Source organism: Dermacentor variabilis, chromosome 4 (assembly GCF_050947875.1).
Source record: "Dermacentor variabilis isolate Ectoservices chromosome 4, ASM5094787v1, whole genome shotgun sequence".
In the NCBI taxonomy this organism is placed as follows: Eukaryota; Metazoa; Arthropoda; class Arachnida; order Ixodida; family Ixodidae; genus Dermacentor; species Dermacentor variabilis.
The window spans coordinates 220,582,115-220,599,185 of NC_134571.1; the positions used below are offsets into that span (position 1 = coordinate 220,582,115).

At 43.1% G+C, this 17,071-nt stretch overlaps 1 protein-coding gene across 1 annotated transcript in view; it reads right to left on the minus strand.

The window, feature by feature from the left end:
• LOC142578522 (uncharacterized) overlaps window positions 1-17,071 on the minus strand; it is a 317,467-nt gene that overhangs the window by 111,031 nt on the left and 189,365 nt on the right. The window contains exon 6 of the mRNA XM_075687900.1: window positions 16,484-16,556. Coding sequence (XP_075544015.1) covers window positions 16,484-16,556 — 73 coding nt within the window. The remainder of the gene's footprint in view (window positions 1-16,483; window positions 16,557-17,071) is intronic.

Sequence of the window (17,071 nt, forward strand, 5' to 3'; positions counted from 1 at the left end):
TCCGAGGGAGCATTTTCAGTCTTTCCTTGGTTGCTGCATGCTGCTGCCTCTGATGTTGAAGATTATTCCTGTATTTTATTTTGAACCATTGGGCTGCAAGCAACAATACAGTTGCTAAAACCAATCATGACTGGCAAATTCAAGGTTTATGTCATAATTGAAGGTTTAGATCTATTATATGATTAATCATCATTTTATAGACGCTAAAATTAACCACTTACTGCAGGAATTTCTTTTTTCGCGTGAAAGAATTTCACTAGCCTTGACTTGTAACACAAACACCCAAACTAAACTTACACACTAAGAAAAAAAGAGTATCTCTTACTCTTTTCGAAGAGTCTGGACTCGCCACGTATACGACACACTTTATGGGAGACACCCGAACTCTCTTTCGGCAGAGAGTCTCGAGACTATCTGTGCTCGATACAAGGTGGTTACGTGACTCCACACACAATAGTCATGCAACTCTCTTGTAGTAGTCTCCTAACCCTCTCAAAAGAGTTACACGACTAGTGCTGAGGGAGTCTGTTAACTATTCTGCATGAGTCAGACGACTCAAGATAAAGGGTCACGTGACCACTGCGGAAGGATTCGGGTAACTATTCTTTATGAGTCTGATGACTCCAGCAGTGCGTGTCAAGTTACCCTTAGTGCGTTTTGCAGGACTCTTGCAAATAGAGTAATATAACTAATCCATGTAAGTCGTTTGACTCTCGAATGGCAGTGTCGAGCCGCTTTTCAAAATGTGTCACGAACTTTTGCTGTAAGTGCACACGACCATGGCTAGTTCTCAGGATGACTACTGTGTAAAGACACCATATACGAAAGAACCCATAGCAAGCTTGCCAAAAAGGACATGGCAGGTTAGCAGCAAAAAGTTAACATTTCATAACCCTTTGTTGTCTTCTGGAAAATTCAAATGCATTAGTCAGCACAGAATCACCATGAAAGCAAGACAGTTCTCATTACTATTAAACTAGAATCAATAGCCAACCAAGCAAAACAGTCTTAAATATATCTAGCCTGCAGGTGCATATGCATGACACTGCAATGCAACTCGGTACCACAATGAGACCCCAAAATATTTGTAACTCATGTAGAAGTTCAATTTATAAGTTAAACCTATTTCACTTTTCTTCGAGAAGTGTTTTTTTAGAACTTACCATTTAACATTTTAAGCAAGTAAGCTACACATAACAAATAAAAAAGGCTGCACTTATGTACACAGGAGACCCAGATAATTAAGTGCAAATAAAACAATATTCCAACCTACATTACATCATCTATGCATTATACTATGCTTGCTGAAAACAACTGGTTGGCAATTGATAATCCAATCTAACAGTAAGAACAGCTGTCTTACCTTATGGTACTCTTGTTGGCACTTTTCCCCCACAACTTGTGCGTGTTAGCGTCAGTAGGAAATTGATCTGAAAAATACCACATTAAAAAGTTATGCATCAATTTTATTCTGTCATACAACAAGCAACAGTCTATAAAAGCTTCACCCCCAACAGATAATATTACAAAAATAAATACAGCAACATTTATACTAATTGTTTATTTATGTTGACAAACATACTTTTCCAAGACGAAGTATAATAGCTGACACAGACAATTTCACAGATTGCAATAACCACTAGTCAAAACTTGGCATAATGCAAACACGCTGACAAAATATGTAGCACAGGTAGCTGTATTTTGTTACGGCAAAGATAGCACATGAATAATGAGGACAAGGGAGGAAGCAGAACACATAAACAAACAACACCCAGCTGCATGCATGCAGCTGTAACAATATACATGGTGCGCCAAGATCCAAAAGAAACAAAGAGGAAGATGTGAGGAAAGTTTCTTTTAGTCATCACAACTTATGATGTAAGAGCAGATTATGCACTGGCTGTAATCTACCCTCAGCACATACGTAAATAAGTTACATTAGGTGCCACATTTACAAATCACTCATACGATGTTCTTCTGATTGTCCTTATTCCGATTTTTAACTTGGAAAGCATGACTGAGTTACGTAAAGCCTCCCTACGGCTTGGCACATATACAGAAAGAAGTGTTTCTATAAACACTGGAGGTCCTCGAAGGACGATTGACACATACCTCTAAATTCTTTTGTCTTTGTCTTTATGATGATCTACCACAGTAGTCTTTTGTAGAGTGAAACACATCCAGATAATACACCGTGGGCAACAAAGTGTGAATGCCTGTTCTTGATTTCTACCTTTCTCCGGTGTCCCGCTAAGGTAAGATTGGTGCAAAAAATTGTCTTCCCAATGTATGCGTTCCCACAAAACTAAACAGGAGCAGATGATAAGCCACATTATTGGTGCGTGAAATAAAACATCTGTTCATAACTTACCACTGCCATTCCAATCTGGTGCGATTTTCTGCTTTGTTGTGTATCCTAGCACAGGTGCTACGCAGTTCACTTGGTGCCCAAAGCAACTCTAACACCATAGCAGGATGTCAATTTTGTTTTTCAAATTCTAAGTGAAACTCTGGTTATGGGGGACAATTGCAACTTATAGTTTTGCTTTGTATCATCATTATGTTCTAGACTAGGGTAGAAAGCAAGAACAGATATTTATAATTTCGGTTCCCACTGTGCATTGCATGGATATGTTTGAATGAATGATAAAACTATTTGGTAGATAAACATATGAAAGAGAATTAAGCTCAAAGTCTACCATATCAGTAACTGGGAATTTTATGTGTAATTGAAGTTTTGTGATTCCCAGTGAGGAAGAAACAGTTTTGACAATATGTGCCAAGGCAACTAAGTCACTCATGCTCACAAAGGAAGAAAAAAACAAGCAAGATTACAAGAAGTTCGAACTTGCAACCTAAAGTGAGACACCTCACACGACTGACTTATGTATTTACTGAGCATAAATTACATCTGGCGCATAATCTGCTTGTACAAGATGAACAATAAGTTACTGTTGCTTTCTCTTTGGGGCACTTGGCTCTTCTGAACACATGCACACTGTATGGCACAGCTGTTATTTATCATCAATCTGTTTTTATGGTCCTGTACTATTATCATTGTAATTTATAATTAACAAATAGCCTAACTACTGGGTTGATCAGCTCCATTTTCAACAAAACATACTGATAGATTTCCCTGTTTATCGCTAACAAAGAGATGGGTACACCATTTCATGTTTCAAGAAATAGCGGTGGAACAGAACAAATGGTGAAGACAGAAAATCTACGCTGACCAGTACCTTTTTTATTAAATGCCATGTACTAGCTTTCTGCAAATACTACCATTATTAACAAAAATTGTAGCCTGAAAAAAATAATTGGGAAATATTTACAAAGTGACAGAGATTAGAACTGCAGGTTAATTTCAAATGCCTTCTTAAACAAGATCACGATAATTGAAGTTTCATTAAATTCAGCAAAATGCTGACATCCCATTATCGAAACTAGTCAGCGTTGAAGGTATTGTTAGTTTGTAGGAGTCCTCAGACTGGCAGCTCTGAAACATTTGTCACCATACTGGTGGAACATGCTTTGCTCTTTCAGATATTAGTTTGCCAAAAAGCCTCCTGTAAGCCTTGTTCTTGATCTATTTGATCATTACTTTTTGGGTATGTGTATCTCAGAACTGGTGCTAGTCTGAGTTCTTACAAAGTAGACGTTTTTGAGTACTGTAATTCTAATGCCTGCCACTGCTATAAATTTCTGTTAGTGAAAATTGTCGCACTGTCATGAAGCAGTTATGTTCAATTATTAGTGGCAGTCACTGCTGAAACACTCTGTACGAAACAAAAAACAAATATATGGAGTCAAAATTTAAATGTCCAACAAAGTTATAATCAAGTCTACATTTCACAGAACTGTCTTTGTTTCTGTTAGTGTGCCAAAACCAATTGCACATTCACAAACATTTTAGTATTGCACTTCTGGCAAATGCAGGAAAATTCACCGTCTTTAGCAGAAGCCCTTGGGAAGACAGCCCAGATTCGCTTTGACTAAAGGACTTGCCATAAACTTTGCGTCGCTATGTTGTAGGTCACTGTAGCAAGGGGAACGTTTTGCTGATTGAATATTACTCGAAATATTTTTATTATTTGTACTAGAGGTTTGAAAAGAGAGACAATTGTAGAGTTCTTCATGCAGATTTCATATGTTCCATTAGTTTTTGCTTAGCTGCTTCTTGAGTTATGCCCTACACAACGGCAAAATACAGTGATATTTGCGGGCACTTTCTTGTATATTAAATTTTCACAAAAAGCAGTGTGCTGCAGCTAACTCAGCTCCCTGTAGATTGCAAGGTGCCGATATCTATTCAAACAGCATATAAAGTTACTAGAAGTATGCAAGATAGTAGGCAGACAGGCAGGCCTGCCTACTAATCTTGCATACCTCTCATGTACTCTGAAAAAAATTATTGAGAATACTTCAATAATTTTTTCTCGCAATAGCATGAGAATGACGTTGTGCACTTATAATTGTTCTATACAAATGAAATTTGGCATACATACCCTTCAAGATATGCAGAATACCGATATCTAATTAAAATTGCAATGTGTAAAAATTATTTAAAGTGGCCTAATATTTTTTTTCATAGTTCCAGTAATTGTACAAGCTCTTTGGATAGGTATCGCCACTTTGCGGTATACAACTAGCTAAATAAGATACAGAATGAAACTATTTGCAATACTTTTTACACACGAAAGTGCCCATAAAAATATATTGCCATTGTGTGGGACATAACTAAAGAACACCAGCTACAAAAAAACCAATGGCAATGCAAAACTACGTAAAACACTCTATGGATGGCAGTACATTCAAATCTCTAGTACAAATAATTAAAAAAAGTTGTTTCGAGGAGCATTTCCCCTTAATAAGTGGGTGTCAGTGTTTCTACCAGAGGGTTAGAAAATGCCTTGAGGCATACCATAGGGAGTTTTATAAATAGCACATGCATGCATCTGCCTAAAAAGCCCCATGCCCTGCTTGCATTCCTTAGAAATTTTTCTGCATTCTGTTGTATGTCACCGTTTGCATTCCTTAACACTGACGGTGCAAAACCAAACAGCCTATTAATACACTGAATTTTTAGCCTGTAAAGGGGTTGTATGCAAATGGGGGCAGCCAACTCTAGCATGAGCATAAACAAATATTTGGTCCCGCATTAATGAAACCAGTCAAAATATAATGTCGCAAATCTGGAAAAGAATGCCCAAAGAACCGTGCTGATTGTTACGTTAGTGTCCCGAACAAGATCTTTTGATGTTTATAATTCCTAGTTTAATTCACTTTCCTCTAGTAAGTGGGCTCTGACCTAGAATACTCAGTGTAGGAGACTAACCCAGGCCTGGAAGCCAATATTTAAATCTGAAATAGGCATTCATCCCCCAACCACATGGCACTGCTATGCCATCAGAAGCATGCATCCATGGACATATAGTCTGTAAAATTATTTTTACATGATCTGTAGCGTTACTCTTGCACTAACAAATTCTGAAAATTAGGAAATACATCTGCTATTTAAAGCACTACTGCAAACCTGTGTGTTTGAGAAATGCAATACACAAGAAGTGCAATACAACCAATGTGTGCATGAAACATATGCTGCCTTTGACATTCGTCAGTGTGGCAAATAAGCACTGAGAAATGCCAAGGGTATCATAGCTTTCATGTCTCAAACCTTGTATCCGAGTACCAGTATCTTTGCAGTGAAAGGAAGTCACATTATTACCAGACTCATGAAGGGAAGCCATGTTTCTCTAGTTCAATATTTTCTTTCTTGTGCTCCTATATTCTTGAGTTTTTCAGAAATAACGGGTGCTTGAAATAAGTACTCTAATTGCTCTTGAATTTATCCTGCTCCAGAGACTGTGTGATGTTACATTTCTTGAGCACATTGTAGTGCTGTCGATTATCAAAGGAAGAAAAAATGCCATAAGTTGGCATTTTGGCCTTCTGTACTACAAGAATTAAGAACCTATCAATTACATCCACAAGTACAAAAGAACTACGAGAAACGGGGCTTAAAGGCAGGTATACATTAAAATAGCAGGAGTTGATGGTGAGAATTCTAAGAGAATGGAACTACTAAAAACTAGGTACTAAAGACACATATGAATTATAATAGCAGAAATATTTGCAACGAATTTGAAGAGACAAACATAATGTCTGTTCAAATCACTCCACCCCAACATTCATCCATGGTTCGATAAGGGATCACAGATGGTGATGCTGTTTGGGTAGATGGTAGGTGAGGTACAGCTGTGAAATAGGTAGAACATGTAGAGGGGTCACCAAAGGTTGCACGCTGGTTGCACAGCAGGTTGCCCTGATCTCCGGACTCACTCGACAGTGATGCGTTGAGCCTGGTTATACGTCGTTCGCAAGAGGCCTGGCCCGTGTGTGCGGCATGAATTGGGTAAAATTTCGAGGCAACCTGAAAAACACAGATCCATATATTTAAGCACCAAAATATTCTGTACCATAGGGCAAATCTGAAGTCTACCATCTGCACATAGCAGATGATGAAAACAGACACAAGTCACCAGACTCAAGGTATATAAATGTGCAAAAGTGTAAATGAATGTGAAGAGCTGCTTATTGGATGGAATCCTTCATTTTGTCTTTTGTGGATCAATAGTAGTATCTTAACATAAAGTCAAGTGTACATGACAATACCTATTTGTGTAAGTAGGCTATTCCATGCCCGCTGTTCCAACCTGGCACACGACCACTTGGAATTTCTTTTTGAAACTGAGGGCCCTTCAATATAGAACAAATCTCAATTTCACGCAATAATTAAAGCAAAAAAAATTTTTACTGGTGTAAACATTATGTGAAATTTTGTGTAACGCACCAAAGTATGCATCACAAAATGACATAGCCAAAGATTTGGTTCCTTCCTTAAGAGGGCCAAATTCTTAACGACAATGATGAGAGGCCTTATACCAAAAACTTAACTGCTGATTAGCCACTGCTCAGTTTATTATGGCTGATTAGAAATGGACAAAATAGCTTATTATCTTTATTTTCACAGAAGTGACCTACAGCAAAAGTTCCAATTTTATGCAATCCATGTGTTTAGGACTTGTGCTGCGTGCAAGAATGGTATCAGAAAGATACATTATGCAGCAGTGCAGAGAGAGGAGAATGAACTTGGAAAAGAAGTCAGTTTTGGTGTACGTTTATCGGCCTACTTACCATTGAGGCATTCCTAGCAAACTTATGCCAAATACTATGTATGAGAGTACATTGTATTGTTTTTAAATTGGTAAAGCTTTATCAAAGTAGTTTTTGTGTTAAGCAAGAAAAAAATTGTACAAGTGGTCTTTTGTAGTTTCAAAATTTGCATAGCATTTCGTCTAATACACATAGCCTCGTGGCGGTTAAGACAAAATACATGGACTTGAGCATCCCTGCACAGATAGCAGGGAGTCTAGGAGTCTAAACTGCTTCGAAGTTACTTCTTTCATTGCTGAGTGACTACAAGCCATTTAACTCAAAAAGACGCCGCTTAATTACAGGTATTTACCTGAATTTTTCTGTCGGCTGTCAGCCTGCTGGCATCATCACTAAGGCTGCCAACTCCCTAGTGGACGTAGTTGGGACATGGTGGCGGCAGGATGCAGGAGTAGGAGCCGCCAGAGTGTGCCTGCAACAAATTTGCACAAATGTTCTTAGTCCTACCATGTCACGGTTTACAATAAAAATTGAGCTGTCTGTGTAACACGGCTACCAATACAAATAAAGGTAAACAGTTAGGTCCTACGGCACAACTAAAAGCCCGACAAAAAAGAAACGGTACTTATGTTTATGAAAATCTAAACAATGAAAAAAAAGGTGCAACCGGTTTGTGCGTAGAAGCTCGGTTGAAACCTGAGCTCATACCATCAAGTGATCTGCTAGTCAACTGCAAGAGTGCCACCTTAAAATGACATTGTAAAATTTTTTACATGTATTATTTTAAGCTGCATTATTCCAGTTCAAAATCTCTAAGTGTAAGTAAATCACCAAGCTAATTCAATTAACCAATTCCAGTAGTCGTTAATGCAACAAAGTGCAAGCTCGGAATGAAGCTGGTCAAACAGGGCAGTGAAAAATAACAATGTGGTTCTCTACATCTGGTATTCCTGGCTTTCGCTCCAGCACTGAAATATACAAGAATTTTGACATTCCTGATATTTCACCCTGCTAATTTTATGCCATAATGCATAATACTTCAGCAAGAGCAATAATGCTTTCTTTTAACCGTAAATAGTGATAGAAAAAGAAAATTCATTGGAGCCAACGTTCTGAGACGAAAAATCTCCCTCCCTTTGTCGAAATATTGGCTCCAGCGATCCTTGTTCTACGGCTCTTCTTCAGTTCAAGTCTCTGTCTTCCTGTGTACCTCTGTACTTCCAATGTTATGTCAATGAAATTGTAATAACGGATCATTAGTAAATGTAGCTGATGAGGAACTTGGGCTTGTTGGTAGATAACGACAGAGTACCTGCGCAACATAGACATATGGACAAGGGAGGCTTGCGTGTGTTGTCTCCTCCAGCCATGCCTCGCCTTTGGGCGATTACTCTGTCTCAATGTAAAACTGTTGCCCTTTGCACAATAATAGTAAAATGCATAAAGACACGAAAGTGGACACAAAAATTACAACAAATAGCATCATATGCTAATGAGATATGCGAAGGTGCCTGCTACAATTTGTCTCACCCATGACGTGCTGGATAAGATGGTGACTTCTGGCTGCTGCCATTTCTTGTATACCTAAAATAAAATACATTTCAAAATTTAAAAAAATACACAGGACAACAGCAGTAGCCGAGGACATAACGCATTGTTTAGTACAAGACGGCAGACGAAATTTCCTTCATTAAGTTAGTAGAAAAATACCCCACACTTCATTTCATTCAATACTGTCAACGTTTCTTGGTACAAGAAAAAAGGTATTTCTGCATGGAAGCAGCAAAATAAATTGCCTTCTACTTCTACAAAATATGCTGCAGCAACTTAGCCAACTACAGCTGTATATACTTAAAATTGTTGTATGCACATTACAATAGCCAGCTTGGGCTCATATGCAGCTCAGTGGAAGGTACAATTTTGCAATCAACTCATTTTTGCTTGGCAGCTATACGCACTAACATAAAACTACAAATAAAAGGACCCTTTCTTTCATAAAACACCGGACTCAATATAAAAAATTCAGTAGCAATACTTCAATTTCACCACATAACACAGCCACGTTTTGTAAGCCTAGTAGGATTTACTATATAAATCTTGCAGCATAATCATGCTTTTAAATATTTACAACCGTGAAAATAAAGGTTACGTAAAATAATACATTATATATAGGCTTAGATTATGAGGCAATGTGTTTTGTGTTTTGTACTTACAGCCAAATGCACACAAAATTTGTTCTGTTTAAGCGCTTTTAAGGCGCTGTGTGTTCGCTTGTGCATGCAGCCGCTTTACCGCTCTTAAAATATATGTGCTGCCACATCGCCTGACACTGCCATACAGCGTTGTAGCGCTTTTATTATTCGCGGTAATATACCTAAAGCGCTAGTAAATGTTCAGAATACAGAAGCTGTCTTTTCGGCTACCTGTCTTCGCCAGCGAAAGTCACACTGGTGCTTGTATTGTATCTACACTTACAAGTTACATCTACAAGTTCCGCAGTACTTGATATTCTACGGATTTTTCGATGCGACAGGCCACTCGTCACTAGAGTCGTTAAGAACGGTGTTTCTCCTGGCAGTACAGCTTTGCAATAATTTCAGATGCTCTCTTGAGGCTTCCGTCTGCCAGTAGTATTTTCGCATACATACACGCACGCATGCCTAAGAAACGTCTGTGAACTGCCAAGAGAAACGTGGCGCAAAATGTAGCCATACCGGAAGGGCCGACTACGCGCCGTTTGTAAACTCGGAACAAAAGCTGATATGCTTACCTGAGACGTTAACAGAAATACGGCACAGGTCACAAGTCCCCGCTGGTAGTGGTTCGTATGCATCTGGTCGTCTCTGTCCGTTGCGATCTCCCATATCACAATGAAAGATGCAGTGCAAACCGAAGCACTTCGGGCGCTTGTGACGTTCCGGCGAGCTGCACTTGTTCGATGTCGGCAAAGACGAAATCGGCGACACGCTGCTGCTGGCGGCGGTCCTCCCGTCGCAATCACACAGCACGGACAGAAGCTCCCACCGTAACTTGCCGCAACGCTTGGTTGCAGTCGCCCCTAACGCAGCGATTTCAGAACCACTCAACGACAACGTACTCGCGCGTGATGCAGCGCAACTGCAAAATGGCGTCATGCTATTGACGGCTTCGGCTTTGGATCATTTTGTATCTGCACAACTGAGCAAAACAGTTGTGCTAGTTTCGGTTTTGTTTCCTCGCGTTGAAATAACTGTTTTGCTCATTGATAATTTTACGTCACTTAAGTAATGTTCACGAATGAAAGATCCATCAATTTAACACGCGTCTTGAAATACCCGCTACGTTCTCTTGGCAGAAGCAAAATTTGCTCGTCCGAGTGTGATTGCGTTTGAAATACCTATCGTTGGGCTGTCGGAGCGTGAAGACGCGACGTAATTGTCCTTAATTTGCTTAGCTACAACGGTGCGGATGCCCTTGATTTCTGTCGAGTGCAGTTTGCTCTGATGTAAGGTAGAACTACAAAGCCACCCATGTTACTGAATGATCTAGTGTACCTGAAGCTGCCAGAACTCCGGTATTTCCTCCACAATTCTTGCGACTGTGTGCGGCTCTCACCAAATGCGAGCGTAGTCATTTGGTGGAGATTTAGCAACACATTTTCTAGAACTATCTTTCACCGCTCTATCACGACATGGAGAAGCAGCGGGGTTGGTCCTTAGTAAAATTTTCTATTTATTGCCAATTTTGCGATAGCAATTATATGGACACCACCATCCAAATATATCTGTCGGTGTTGCCGTGAGCCTACGTATAAAGTCAAGTGCGATAAGATACTATCCTGCGTCGTTGGCTGTGCGCGTTAAAGGAAGTGTACGAGGGTGAGCCGAGATGTATAGTGCCTGGATGGGTGCCCCAAGTATCTATAGGTATAAACCACGCCGCGCTGCGCGTGATTTCGCGCGCTCGCGCAACATCCGGGAGAGCACGGTGCAGGTAACACAGCGCCACAAGACACGGTGACTAACGCAAACCCGCCCACACAGCGCCTTTGCCACGGCACGAAACCTTCCAGAGCAACACGTGTGAGCGCTCAAAACCATAACAACGCCGCCATTGTGGCCCAAAAGGCGTGGCCATACAGCAAAAAAATAAAAAAAAAATAAAAAAGCAGCAAAAAATTGGAGGACGCTTAAGCTTCGCCTTCAAGAGCGGAACGCGACAGCGTTCCCGTCGACCCGCCAAGGGGTGTAAGGCAATGCGCTACGGCGCAGCGATCACGTACGAGGCGCCCAGCATCGGACTTTGCGCCCACCTATCACACGGTGAGCGTCGAGCAACGCAGCGTTCGGCGCGGCAACGAAAGGTGCGCCTGAGCAAACGGAACGAACCAAAGAACTCGGTGTTTCGGAGGGGGAAACGATCTACGCCAGCCAAACGTCGTGATAATAATAATAATATTTGGGGTTTTACGTGCCAAAACCACTTTCTGATTATGAGGCACGCCGTAGTGGAGGACTCCGGAAATTTTGACCACCTGGGGTTCTTTAACGTGCACCTAAATCTAAGCACACGGGTGTTTTCGCATTTCGCCCCCATCGAAATGCGGCCGCCGTGGCCGGGATTCGATCCCGCGACCTCGTGCTCAGCAGCCCAACACCATAGCCACTGAGCAACCACGGCGGGTACGTCGTGATCGGCATGGGCAGAGAGATAGATAGATAGATAGTAATCTAAAGAAAGGAACGGCGCTTGATTCTGCAACCCGTGTGGGAGCACGGCGAAGCGTCGTCAGGGGATAGGGAGTGGGGGCCGCGCCGCGCCTGGCACCGGTCCTCGCACAGCCCCAATGCGCGCGTGGCGCGCCACCTGTCGAGGCAGCGCCGTACATTGGGAGGAGGGGGTCTTCTGTGCTTGCCGCAAGATGGCTCTGCGTGTGCGGTAAGCGCAGAAGAAATGTAGCGGAAACATACTTCGCTACACGTGTAACTGCGACTTCTGTAAATTACATGCTCATAATTACCGATATACACCGCAGTATGACTTTCTACGGCACGTTTCTAAAGCAACACCGCATTCACTAGAAGCGCTTTTGTACCGCTTTCGAGCATCGAACTCATGGTATTAAGCATGCATAGCATGTGGAAAACAAGAATGGCTGTCAGACATGCAGATCCTATTCTAAGATCGGTAAGAGAAAACTTCATTGAAAGCATTGCCTATATCCGAGATGTGTACCAGTCCCAGGACGAACAGCCAACATGATACCCTGTACTTAATGACCTAGTGTCATTAAAACGTTTTTAGCAATGTCGCGTCAACAAGCTACTGGTTGGCGCTTTTAACATTTTTGTGTTGGTTTCTCTGTTTTGTGTTGTCACATTGGAAATAAACAAAAAAAGAACTCGTGGCTGAGTGGTAGCGTCTCCGTCTCACACTCCGGAGACCTTGGTTCGATTCCCACCCAGCCCATCTTGGAAGTTGCTTTTTATTTATGCAGTGCCTGCAGTGATTTATCGCTCACGGCCAACGCCACGGACGCCGACGACACCGGCTTTTCTGCGACACGAGCTCCTTAACGCTATGGCGTTAAAAATGAGAACCTACTACGTCATTTCCGCCACGCTTTTCTCCTAGCGCGCTGATGGGGTAGGGCCTCTCCTTAGCTTCGTTCCTCCGTGCCTCTGGCCGTTGCTCTAGCCCACGGAGGAAAGAAACCAAGGAGAGGCCCTGACGTCACTCTTTGTGAAGCAAAAGTGAAGCCGGAAGATGGCGTTGCTCAAGGCGATTCTCCGCCTTTTGGGCCACCCTCTTCTCTTGTTTACATCTTTCGCGAAACCACGCCGCCCTGCGCGTGGATTCGCGCGCGGAGCGCGCTCGCTCGCTCCTCAGCAATGCTAAACAATCGCGATGTCTCATTGCGTTGCCGTTGCCGAACCCATGCTAAAAGAAGTTCATAATGAACTTCGCAAATTGGGCCGTGAGGTCGAATCGGCTGCTTTTACCGGCATTTATGAAAATAAACATGCCTTAAATATAAGGCCAACCAACTGAACTGTTCTCATTAACCGCAGGTACCGGCCGGCTACCCAGCTCTTGCGTGTTTTTTTAAAAAAAGGTCCCCTTTATCGCTGCCTTCTACTTTTCTTTGCTTGGGCTTCCTGGGGCTCTCATAAGGTCTTGCGAGCTGGACGTCTGGCGATGCGAAAAAAGATGTATGCATTCTTACTGCACTGCAAGAACGCACTGGAGACACATACGACACACCAACCCATCTGCGATCCATTTGGAGTTTATGAGCACAAACACATTCTCGCTTGAGGAATCGTCGTGCTTTATTGAACAAACTTCGGGTGGCCGCGCATCACTTCGACAGCGCGCCGGCGAGGAGGCAGAATTTCATTTCTGACTCCGCGTTTAGGTTCATTGACTGCGGCTTGAGGTGCCTTCTTCGCACGGTAAGTGAAGCGTCACGGAACCAAAGTTTTGCGATAGCCGGCTCACAATGCACAACAGTACGCGCGTGGAACCGGCTTACCTGCGACCATGGAACAGCCGTTTGCTGTGTTCGCAGGTACGCGCTGTGGAGCCTTCCTCACTCTTGCGGCGCATCCGCTGACCTTCCCTGCGCTTCGCGAGCGCACAGATAAGGTACGCCTGCGGTAGGGAGGATTATTTCCTTAATAAATCAAAGCAGCCGCTTCTTTCCCGTCTTCCCGGATGAAGAGTCGACTGGCCGGCGTACGGTGCCGAACAATACGCGCGTGGACCCGGCCTACGTGGGAGCATGGAATAGCTAGCCGTTCGACATGTTCGCAGGTGAACGTTCTGTGGAGCCTTGCATATTCTTGCAGCGCATCCGCTAACCTTCACTTCCCTGCGCCTCTTGCACGCACGGATCAGATAAGTTTGCGGTAGGGAGGATTCATTCCTTAATAAGTCAAAGCAGCCGTCCCGGATGAAGAGTCGACTGGCCATGACTGCTTTTTCTGCGTTTCTTTCCCAGCGAAGGATGCGCGAAAGGCACCGTTCTTTCAGTTTTCGTTCCGCGCACGAGTTGTGCGGACGCTTGCCTAGGTATCCGCTCATCCAATGCCTAGTTGTTGTGTGCCAGGATGCAAGTCGCGCACCCCGAAAAGTGGACCGCCCATATCTTTTCACGTGTAAGTAAATTTCCTTATGTGGTTGGTGTTTTATCGGAGGAAAAACTAGAATTTATGATACACGCATTCACACAGCGATAATAATTCTGTATTTATAGTATAACCGTAAAATATTTTATTCGCACAGTATAAGTTATCATCTAATACATATGCGCGTGATTCTTGATTATCAGGTTTCCCAGTGACACCGTTCGTGCCGCAAGTGCTACATGCACTGTCAAAAGCAGCAATCACTGACCTGCAAGGCGTTCACTGTACAGATTCTGAAGCGCATCAGTTTCGGTCTGCGATGGCACGTTAGCATGATTCCGCTGAAGTGGAGGCAAAATTTCCCACGAATGTTCCTTCGTCCGTTGTCAGTGCCGTGGCGCGGTACATTGCGTGCAGCGTTACATATGCGCGTTCATTTCACGAGCTTTAGTTCCTCCTGTCCCACATGGCCACAGCAACATCCGGCAGAGCACGGTGCAGGTAACACAGCGCAACAAGACACGCTGACTAACGCAAACCCGCCCACACAGCGCCTTTGCCACGGCGCGAAACCTACCAGAGCAACACGTGTGAGCACTCAAAACCATAACAACGCCGCCATTGTGGCCCAAAAGGCGTGGCCATACAGCAAAAAAAAAAAAAAAAAAAAAAAAAAATAAAAAGCTGCAAAAAAATGAGAACCTCCTACGTCATTTCCGCCACACTTTTCTCCTAGCGCGCGGAGGCGGTAGGGCCTCTCCTTAGTTTCCTTCCTCCGTGCTCTAGCCCGGTCTGGCGCCACTCTCGCTCTGTCTTGGAGATAATTTCCGATGGGTGCAAAGCGGGGGGGGGGGGGGGGGGAGGGGACAAGAGACAGAGAGAGAGACGGGGAAGGGCGCTTTTATAGGGCCATTTCAAGTTTCGGAGACGCTTCGAAGGACGAGGCAGCAGAAGCGTTCTGTCCGCTGTGTTCGCGCCCTTCATCACGCCGACGCTGTGACAGCGAGTGTTCGCGTTCATTGAGTGAGATCTGCTCATGTTTGCACGTGTGCGCGTGACCCCGTGCTAGCTAATTTACGGAGTAAGCGATTGTTTACTGCAGTTTATTCAGGCAATGAAACTACGAACCTTGGTTCGTGCAGTTGTTCGTGCAGTGGCTCATGCAGCATTGGGGGGAAACTGCTACATTTTTGTTTTTACATTTCTAGGGGGTTCAAAAGCATTGCTGCGTACGCTAGTGTGTGTTTCTGGTCGCGGAATGTAACGCACTGCCGTAGCCCAGTGGCTTTGGTGTTGCGCTGCTGAGCTCGAGGTCATGGGTCCAATCACAACCGCAGCAGTCGCATTCCAATTGGGGCACAATGCGAAAACACTCGTATACTGTGCATTCCGTGCACGTTAAATAGCCCGAGCTGCTGAAAATAAATCTGCAGTTTCCATTACCGTGCGGCTCGTACAAGATCTTGATTTTGGAACCTAAATCCTCAAAATTTAATTTTAGGTAATGCGATTACATTTACAATCGACACTGTTGAGTGCGCCCACAGAACTTGTTATCTCGTTGCTGTGCTCTCTTTAGTAGCCAATGCTTTTTTTTAGATTTCTTATGGTCAGAATCCAGTGTGAAAAATCCGGGTGTTCCTTAGCATAGGAAGCCAGCTATCGCTTAAGCGTGTGAGATATTAATGAACATGTTCACGGAAAATTGATATTTAGAGTTCGGTGTAATTGCAGAACATGACAAGGACGAAAGAATGATACACCGAATTCCAACCAGGACAGGAACCCGAGGGCCTGCCTAAAACAGAAGACGTTATCTGGTATTTCGTCTCTTGCATTTTAATATTTCTCTCGCCAGACTCATCTCGAATATCAGAGGAGTCGTGATCTTCCACGACGACTCTTCGCGTGCTATTAAGAGTCAAACGATCCATACACGAACGTTGACTCTTGTTTTGTGAATCTACCCGCGCGAAAATGGGTCTTCGTAAGAAAAAAGAGAGTCAAGTTGCCGTGACTCACTTTTTACTCTCTTTTTTCTTAGAGTGTAGTTTTTAAAGATTATGAGCGGTTTAGATTTATTACAGCTTTTTCTTCGCGTATCACATATGATACATCATACAGTTAGGGGTTAAAGAATAACTAAGGCATTGTAAGTCTCGCGAACGATATGAAAGCGCAAAAGACTGTAACACACTCACCCTGCTGTAGGCGTCAAAGGCGACACGGATGAAAGACAGGCCTAAAGGGGACGTTGCTCCCGGTAGCACTTCACTGTAAAAAGATTGCGGGAATAAGTGCCCAGAAGTAAATGTGATTGTATCAGAGATGAACTGATAACACGACTCAATTTAGACTCCATTACTAATTTTAAATAAATAAGCAATGAGTGCGTTTTGTTTTAGCTTCTATCCAGCATCACAATCTCGGACTCTGTTATCACTACGTATGATCAGGTTAAAACCCTCAAGTTAGATGCCACTCGCCGCATCCGAATCGTAGTAGAGTGCGATGCTCAAAATCGTTCATCAGATTCCAGAGGGAGTCGCTTGCACAGCGCTAAAGTGAAATATGAAGAGGGGCTCGGTTCAGAGACGCCGATTCATACTGATTGACGCATGTAATCTGCAGAAACAGTAAAGCCGTGCTATTGCGACTTTGGGCGCTTTAGGTTGAGGGCGTTGCGTATCTCATGATATTTCAGCGTGCGTAATTATCGAAATAGCGCGTCGCAGAGAGAACAAAATCAGCCGAAAATCGCCTACATGCATGCTGCGTTGCGCATAGAC